This window comes from Apteryx mantelli, unplaced genomic scaffold (genome assembly GCF_036417845.1).
Source record: "Apteryx mantelli isolate bAptMan1 unplaced genomic scaffold, bAptMan1.hap1 HAP1_SCAFFOLD_40, whole genome shotgun sequence".
NCBI classification, from domain to species: domain Eukaryota; kingdom Metazoa; phylum Chordata; class Aves; order Apterygiformes; family Apterygidae; genus Apteryx; species Apteryx mantelli.
The window spans coordinates 892,316-901,851 of NW_027118755.1; the positions used below are offsets into that span (position 1 = coordinate 892,316).

Consider the following 9,536-nt stretch of genomic DNA (forward strand, 5'->3'; position numbering starts at 1 on the left):
ACTGCTGGAGAGGAGGAGGAAGGTGAAGCAAGAGCTTGCACTCCATAGGGAGGATGCCCCCATGTGCCCGCTGGAGGTGGCACAGCCACTGGCTGAGCAGATCGCTGATTTTTGGGTCTCTGTTCTCCACACTTGAGAATGTCACCTAGGTGCAGACAAGGGGGTGTTGCACCAACTCACCGCTAGCCCCCCAAGCTCTCAAGCCCTTGAGCATGGAGGGGTTGGGGGAGGACCATCTGCTGAGATGTGGGTGTCCACAGCATAGGCCCCTACGCTGAGCGGGTCACCCTGGCCTGTCTTGAGTGGAGCCTGCAGCAGAGATTTCACCAGAATGTGAAAGGAGGTCAGTGCAGCTGGTGGAAAGGGCACACCCACCCTTGATCAGGGGCATGATGCTCTCAGCTCCACTGGCAATGTGATACAACCTGGCCTGACTGTGGGCAGACCCAGCATGCTCCCTTGCTGCTGCTGCTGCTTAGGATGCCTCATCTGTGCCAGGGTGTCCTGGGACCCTCCAGGCCAACTTGGCCTGCATGGTCTTGGCTTCCAGAGCTCTCTCAGTTTCCTGAGAGCTTCTTCCTTCAAGGACCTCTCCTAGGCCTGCAGGCATCTTTGTTGTCCTCCTCTGAGTTGAGGTGGGCAGGGAGATGGATCAGTTTGGAGTTGGGTTGCCCAGAACTGTCTCCCGTGCTGGAGCTGACGCTGAACTGGACACGCACACTGCCGTCATGCATACTCAGAGAGTCTGTACAAGGTTTGGCAAGGGTATGGCTGGCACGTGCTGCTGCTTTTGACTTCCATGTCTGGCCACCTGCTTTTCCAGCCCCCTGAGGGAAGGGGTTCAACATGCACCTGGAGCAGTTCTGGACACCCAGGACTTGGGGAGGGGAACCAATCCTCCCAAGGACTCTTGTCCCATGTCCCCAGAGCTCTCCAGACTGGCTAATGTTAGGACACGGTAAGGCCAGACCCTGGAGTGGGCTAGTTGCTGGGATGCTCTTGGCTGTCCTGACTTGCCTTTGAAGGAGATGGAGACTGAGGGTGTGCATTGGCATGAAGTTGTCTCAGAGGAGGCTTTGCATTTCTCTCTGCATTCAGGCAGCTCCGTATGAGTCATGCATTGACAGGGAAGCTGGGGAATCTGGATCTTGGTGAGAAGGTGCTGAGATAAGTTGTTCTCTCCTACTCGTGCACGTGCTAAGACAATCTTTGCCAAGCACTCAGGATGTCATATACCTGGCAAAGCACCAGCTAGCTAGGTACAATCCCAGGGAGCTTGATCAGATAGATAGTCACACTGAGAAATCTGTGGGGAGACCCTCTGACTAGAGTCTTATTGAGGGCATTAAAGATCTGCTTTGGAGCTGATCCCCTGGGCTGTCTGGGTTGTCAGTGCAGGATGGACTGTAGCAGAAGACCCACCACATCCTAAAAGTGGACACCTATGCCTGGGAGGTGAATTGTGCCCGGACTGCATGGCCAAGCTCTTCCCTGGCCACCTGAGGAGTCCAGTGAACCAGCCCAGGTAGAGATACTTCCACTTGGGATTTCTGGAGTTAGGTGAACTGAATTCTAGCCTGACATGTAGAGTAGGAAGCCAAAGGAGCAAGATCTACCTGCTCACCCATGGGTTTCCACTGGAGTCCAGGGCTGCCCAGAGCATGACCCTCGAAAGGCGGTGAGAAAGCCCTCCCACCCCCCACCTTGTTATTTTGGGTTCATTATTGTATTTTTCAGAAATAGGCTTAAAATACAGTATTGCACTACCTCAGGCCCAAAGAGAGCCCCTCTGGTACGCCAAAGAGCCCTTTGTTGTGTGTGATGGGGCATTGGGGTGATGGCCAGGAGCTTGCTGGGGGATGGCCCCTCCTGGCTGGGCTGTTGGAGCACAGTCCTGAGCTCCACTCTGTGAGGAGAGCTGACTTGCCAGCGTGGCATGCAAGGAAGGTGACGCTGTGCCAGGGAAACCTGGGGGAGAGTTGCTGAAGCCAGGGACCATGCAGTGCTGACCTCCCATTTGGATATGCAACGAGCTTCTTGTTTTGCAAACGGTCCCACACGGGATGCCTGGCCTCCGGAGACCTCGAGGAGGGAGCCTCGTCTCGCAGCTCCCCATGGACACTTCCTTCAAGCCCTGGTGTCAGGCTCATGGAGGGGCCGGGCTGTGGGCAGGACTCCAGTGCCTCCCTGTACTTCTGTGCCAGGCTGCTTGCAAGGGGAAGGGAGCATGAGATGGGTAGTCCCCACCATGGGCTGGGCACCTGCGCTCCAATCTTTGGAACTACTGATGTAAAAGCCAGGCAGCATCTGGCCTCGGATAACAGGGCTCAGTGCAGTGCCTCCCCCCACCCCGGGGAGGGATGAAAGCTATTTAAATCCTTCTGTACAAGCCATGCCTGTGGGCATGCTGGAGATGGAGAGGAAAGGAGCATGGGATTGTCATGGGGCTGACGCGGCTGGGGGTGGTGGGTCCATCCTTCCTGGAAGAGCAAGTGCTCGCCACTTCATCATCGCTGCCTTCCCCTTCTGAAGCCTGGAGGGCAGAAGCGGCAGCAGAAGGAACAGGCAGAGTTTTAAAGGTATTTTTCTCACCCTTTGGCTCCCTCTTATCTGACCGGGGATTGTACGGGCTTTTGGCTGACGACTGTCGTTAAAAGTCAAGCAGTACAAACTCTTTCCAGCTCGTGGTGCAGAGCCAGTAAGTTGATAATGCTGTATGTCAGGTGAGGTCCTGGGTAAAAGCTGACTTTTTTCCTTTTTTTTTTTAAAGGTGAGATGCCTGGGCCAGTGTTTTCTCCGAGAGCAGCCAGGGTTAGAATCTCATTGCTTGCAGTGAGATCCAGACCACCCCTTATGTGTGGTCCATGTAGGAGAGTGGCGTGAGGCAATGCAGTGCAGGGAAGCAATTCCTACAGTGCTGGGACGATGACCTCAAACTGCATCTCCTCTAATTTCCAGCACCCCCACTATCTGTAGACATCCCCCCCCCCAGCAGGTTATGTGGGGCCCCTCTTTGACAGCGAAGGGGAGAGGAACTTTTGGAATGTGAATCACCTCCTCTGAAGGTAAATGACTGACGGGATCAGAGGAATCGCCGTGAGAAATGCTTGTTCCCCTCTAGAAGGAGAAGAAGAGACACAGCTCAGGTAGAGACACATAAATGGTGGACATCCAGAATTAGGTGAGATGAATTTCCCCCCCTCACCCAGAATAAATAGTGTCCCCACCCATGTCCTCTCCAGAAAGCCTCATGAGCAGCTACAGTGGCTGCAGATCCTAGGCAACAGCAAGGTGCTGAAATGTGATCTTGCTGTGCCAATAAACAAAAATGTTAGAGAAATGAGCATCAGCTTTCACAATATTTCCTGTGGGAGATAAAAGGCAGGAATTTATGTCTGACGTAGATGCTGTTTTCTCTGCCGAAAGCCAATCTGATGGTGCTGTTGAAATGTTGTTGCTGTTATGCTCTTTTCAGACGCAGCAAAAATGGGAAGGGGGAATCAAACCATCCCAGCGGGGTTCGTTTTGATTGGATTTTCCCACTTTCCTGAGCTCCGGGTCGTGCTGTTCGTGCTGTTTCTCCTCATGTACATGGTGACCCTGGCTGGAAACACTGTGATAATGGTTGTTATCAGGGTGGACCGGAGCCTGCACACGTGCCCATGTATGTTTTCCTAGGTGCTTTGTCCTTCTCAGAAATCTTTTACACCTTCTCCATCATCCCGAAGATGCTGTCGGGGTTAGTGCTGGGAAGCAGAGCCATTTCTTTCCTTGGGTGCGCTGCGCAGATGCATTTCTCCTTCATGTTTGGCTTCATGCACTCTTTCCTCCTGACGGCGATGGGCTATGATTGGTACATGGCCATCTGTCACCCCTTGCATTACAGCACCATCATGACCTCCTGAGTCTGCACTCGGCTGGTGGCCGCCTCGTGGGCAGGGGGGGTTTTCCTGGGGCTGCTGGTGACCGGCGCTGTGTTCCAGTTACCCTTCTGCCGGTCCCACCGCATCGCCCATTTCTTCTGCCACGTGCCCCCCATCCTCGAGCTGGCTTGTGCTGGCAGGGACGTGGTTGGCATAGCGGTCAATGCTCTTTGCATTGCTGCCCTGCTGTGCTGCTTTTTCTTCATCCTGCTCACCTACGCCTTCATCCTGGGCCGGATCCTGCGGATGCCGTCGGCGGAAGGGAGGCGCAAAGCTTTCTCCACCTGTGCCTCCCACGTCACCGTGGTGGTGGTGCACTACGGCTGCGCCTCCGTTATCTACTTGAAGCACAGGTTGCCCAGCGCTGCGGGAGCTGGCACGCTGATCGACGTGTCTTACACCGTCTTCACCCCCTTCTTGAGCCCCATCATTTTTAGTCTGAGGAACAAAGACTTGAAAAAAGCCTTTTGGAAATCTCTGAGGAAAAGCTTTGTCAGCAGGAATGCAAATGTTGGCCCGGGATCTAGCTTCGGGTACAGGAGTGGCTGTCGCTAAACAACTTCTCCTTTTTCTCCTTTGGCGGTTCCTCGCTGCTTTCCAAACAACAGCTACTTTCTTTCCAGGCAAATGAGTCATGCAGGTGACTCCCGTGCCTTTCGCAACCCTCGCTGGGGGTTTGCAGGCCTCGCTGTGAGACTTGCCTGAAGCGTTTTGGTTTAACTTCTCACGCTGTAAATTCAGCCAGAGCAACTGCAGCTCTCAACCCTCCCAGGGGCTCCTGTGCCCTGAAGGAGGAGACGTGGGCAGCTCCTGGAGGAACGGCAGGTTAATCAGGCTGAGAAGCGGTGCGGAAGACTATCGCCCTGCCGTAGGCACACTGGCTGGTCTTCTCACGTGGCGTATTTCTGCGTGGCTTTACTGCAATAGGGAAGAGATCATTCAGATGTGCTTTCAGCTGACAAAGAAACAGATCCTGGGTGAAAGTCACTGATCTTCCATTAGTCCGCCTACAGCTTGCAGAACGGTAAAACTTCTAGGGTTTAATATCCAGGATGGGCAACAGCTGCACTGATTTCACAAAGAGACCGTGATGATGATGATGATATACCAAAAAAAAACCCCAAAAACACAAAAAGATCTCAGGAAAGTTGTGTGGCAGCTCTCGTCTGCCCGTTTTATCCTGTAAGTGCATGGGAACCCTCAATCTTGCAGACCTCAAAAGGGGGCTGTTTTTCTCACAGTGTGCGATGACGCTGAAGTCATTGCCTCAGGGTGCAAAACCTGCTGGAAAGGGCTAAAAAGAGGCAGTCTAGAGCAAGAATGCTGGGAGGTAGAACGAGCTATTAAGTCCCAAAGGGGTCGAATTTGGAAACAGCCTTCCCACAGGAAGGTGTGAGGGAGAAGCCTCGCCGGTGCAAGGTGGAGGTTAATGGAGGAGGCTGGTCATACGCTTGTGTGCCACAGCAGAAGGCTTAATTTGGTCCAAGAGCTCATCCCTTCTAATCTCCTTTCCTACAGCACCGTACCAGGTACTGATGGGTGGCCTGGAAGAAACAGCACATCTCATACATCTGGACTCGCGGCTGGTACCAACCACTCTCAGTGACAGGTCCCTAAAGAGACTAAAGAGAACATGGGTCCGAGGCATGAGGCAGTGCCAATTTATGGTGTTCCTACAGAACTCGACATAACTTCGAAGTAATCGACGGCAGAAAGGTGACTTTGTCTCCTGCACAGCTAGATGGGATTCACCTGACTTTTCCGAGTGTGGGAATCTGCAGTGTCAGAGCCTACATCCAAGTGCAGGGCCTTAGTCTCCCTTCATGCTCAGTGACCTAGTCCTTGTGGCCACTAGGGTCCCTCTCAGACTAAAGCACCTGCCCTGCCTATGTCCATTTATAGACACACAGAATAATGGATGTATAAGACAATAAAGTTTCATTTGAAGGTGTGACTCTGCCTTCCTCTTTCTGTGCGTGCAACGGAGGTTCCTCCTGCACTGGTTCTTAGAGGAGGGAATTGCACTGACTCCATGCGGCTCGCTAGATCCATGGCAGCTGGAGCCATGGCAAAACACACTCTGTCCCCTTTTGCATATAACAAAATCACATTAATTCTATTGCCCAAGCTGCTACTGCAAGACTCATGCACCATGTGCTGCATGTGGCACGAGAGCTGTAACTCGAGACGCTTCTGAGCTGATGGACTTCCAGGCGGTGAAGTGTGATGCTCCATCCACATGCTACCTGGCATTGTCTCTGTTTCCAGCCCAGCTGCAGCTCCGTGCGGTGGGCTCTGGCTCTCCTCTGCCGCTGCTGAGCCTTGCCAGGGAGCAGCTGCTCCCAGCAAAGAGACCAGAGACCAGAGGAGGTTTCCCCTTGTGCCAGAGAGGTATGGAGAGGCTTGGCTTACTAACTGTCACTACTTACACACAGTTTTAAGTAGGATAACGGAGTACTTCCCATGCCAGCCACAGATAGTCCTAAAAAGTTAAAAAGAAAAGAAAAGACTATAGGTATTGGGGGCAACAAAAAAATTGTCAGTAAAGGAAGTTTATTGCATTGACTGGAGGCACTGGAAGAAGAGAGACTGGTGGGCCAGTAATAAAAGGTGTTCAGAAAAAAGGACAGGAGAATGAGAGTGAGAGAAGATCTACCCAACTAGCCTGCTAGATGCAGGCTGTGAGCGTAGCCAGGCTATGAGGAGCTTTGGGCAAAGGTGCGCTACTGGAGTGACAGTCCCAGCACTGCCCTGGAAAGCTCAGCAGGTTTTGTGCAAATCCTGCTGGATTCAGTTTAAAAAGTCCCAGATGCTCCAGCAAGAGGGTACAAGACCCCCATTGAGATCAGGCCTGCAGGACAGGGCTTCCCTTGGCCTTTCCAATGGGGGCATCTCACAGGGGTTGATGGCATTGCACAGAGGTTGACAGCATCTCACAGAGGTTTACACATGGGGCAGTGTGAGAGGAACTCTGGCCGCATTGGCTGCTCTGTCTCTGTGCCCAGGTGGTTGCACTCCAGAGCTTGGCTACTTTCCACTGAGAATTGGCTTGGAAACCTCAGGCAGAGACTTCCCTTGCAGAGGTCCCCAATGCACAAGGCCTGTCATGAGGCAGCTCTGCACGAGCGTCCCAACACTGCTCACACCGGAGCTTCCTAACAGAGATGAATGGTGTTTTGGACAGAAAGATTCATCCATTACGTCCATGCAAATAACTGTGGGATAGCACACGGCGGTTTTAACACATCTTCCTTCATCCTGCCTGCAGAGAAACCCATTGCAAGGCAGAGGCTGGCCACTCCAGCTCTGACCAGTCACTGACCATCTTTATTTTGAATTTGTAGGTGGATTTCAGCATGAGGAAAGGCACCTCCTCCCTTCCTAATGCCTGCATGGCTGCAAAGGGGGAACAGTGGGAGCTCCCACACAGACACACATCCCCTCCGCCTTTGGGATGCAATGCCCACAGCTGCAGCCAGACAGCTACGGCACAGCCGTGGGAAAGAGCTGCCTTGGGAGCGGGGACTGAGATGCACCCCCTGTCTTCGGGACTGTCCTTTCCCTGCCTCTCCAAAGCTCCCGGGCAGCTCATTGCCAGTTTCTCTCCCCGTCAAGGAAAGTTTCATGGCAATTTTGAAATTTGAAATTCAGCATAATTACCGTGGGACTCCAGAGGGACACCTGGCCAGACAAGCTACCTCGTCCTTGAACGGTGATAAACAGGTCCTAAAGCGTGTGACTGCGTTGTAAAAATTCAAAGAATGAATTCCCATGACAGAGAAAACAGGAGAGGTGGAAGTTTCCTCGTGACGTGGGGGATCCAGAGGGGCAGCTGGTGTCTGACACGGTAGCAGGCTCCCCCATGTTAGTCCAATCACATCTGCCCAGCTTGCAATTGTGGAGCTTGAGCTGGGAGATGGATCTTCTCCTCTGCACTAAGGAGTTTAAAAGAACGGGTAAAACCTTACGGACAGGGAGAAAGGCAGAAGCGCTGATGGAGTTTCAGTGATCCTTGTGATGTGATCGGTGATGCGATACAGACCCCTTGTGACCAAACGAGGTACCGTGGGCCTCTCTGTCAGCCTGCGGTGGGTCAGGGGCTGGGACCCTGGACATCTCCATGCCAATATTCTGGGGGAGGAAGGACAGAGCCTGTGCTGTGAAAAGGGAGAGCCAAACGTTGGATAAATCCTTTGGTCTTCAGTCATCCGTGTCTTTTTTTGGCCCACATTTAAATCTGATGCTGAGTGACCAGCAAATGCCTCTCGGGTGGCAGGGATAGCATGGACTCAAAAGCCTGATTCAGTCACACACAGGAGTCAGTAAAAGACTCTCTGTCCTCCAGGTGTTGCTGTAGAAGTAGGAAGAGCACTGCAAAAGGGGGAAATACCCACCGTATTTAGAGCTATTTAGCAGAGGACCTGCTTCTCCTCATTATCCCTCTGCCTTTCCATGCCAGTGCTCTTCCAGTCTTCCCTGGGCTTCATCCATCTTTAACAGTTTCCTAATCTGGATTCCTGGCCACGAAGTACAGCGGCGAAAGTTTCTCTCTGATGCTTTACCTAAGACTCCTCCTGCCTCTTCCTTGCCCAGTCCCTGCACACCGATGGTCTCATTCGTACCCGCAACCCCTTCGACTCAGGCTGCGTTTTAGGCATTTGCTTTGGGCTGCAGAGAGGCACTGGGATGCAGCATGTAGCCCAGGTCATTCCCATGTCAGGAAAGTCAGAGGATCCGCTCTGTCCATGGTTTCTCTGGCATGCCTGGCTCTTTCTTCTTCTCTGCGGATACATGTTTTGCATAGCCTTTCCCCACTTCTGCAACCGCTCTTGCAGGTCATTAGGATGCTCCTGCCTCCTGAAGTCATCTGGAGGCCTGGGAGTCCTGTTCATAAGAGGGTCGAATTTCCGCAGAGGTAGAGCAAATCTCATAAAACAGTGCTGAAAATAGAGGGTGCTGTTTCCCAAAATACAGGCAGCGTAAATGACTTCCGGCAGGGACACTGCGGTAACGCTTGGAGGACTGGAAGAAGCGTCTCATCACAGACCTTTGTGTTACGACAGAGTCTGGCCAGCAAAACGACCCCTAGATTAAAGCCATAAAATTTCTCTGAATTCCATTTTCTGGCCAGAATTCTCAAACATATTGAAAGGGGGGGGGGGGAATGCATTTTAGGCTGAGGTCTGAAGAGAGGAAATATAACTGAACAGCAGAGAAGACATCTAATGACTGTAGAGCTGGTCTCAGAGCATTTGATTCTAACTTCTTTTTCCCAAAAGTGACTATTAGAGCCTTCAACTCTATAATATTACTGTGCTTATGGAGGTGAAGAAAATAAAGAGACTACCTGCATCCCCCTCCCCAGAAGTCTGGGTGAAACTGTCTCAAGCCATTTGCCTAGGAGAAGTTGGGTTCAAACTCAAGTGCAGGCCCCATAGGCAAAGGCTGCTGAAGGTCAAGGAAGGGCTGTTCAGCGTTTGTCTGCACCACATGGCTTTTTTTGTTCATTGGTTTATATGGAAAACTTCTCCCTCGTAGCAATGAGCAGGGATGCATGAAAGACAGCGGTCACCTGCCCTGCTGTCTGGAGGCAACAATACTACTGTGAGTCAG

General features: G+C 52.3%; 2 protein-coding genes across 2 annotated transcripts in view; one reads left to right on the top strand and one right to left on the bottom strand.

Moving 5' to 3' along the window:
* The window catches only part of LOC136996504 (SUN domain-containing protein 3-like), a 512,910-nt gene that overhangs the window by 29,251 nt on the left and 474,123 nt on the right, over window positions 1–9,536 (bottom strand). The window lies entirely within an intron of this gene.
* LOC136996430 (olfactory receptor 10H1-like) lies at window positions 3,487–4,478 on the top strand. The gene is given in 2 exon segments (XM_067317354.1): window positions 3,487–3,651; window positions 3,654–4,478. Coding segments are annotated over 2 exon segments (990 nt in total).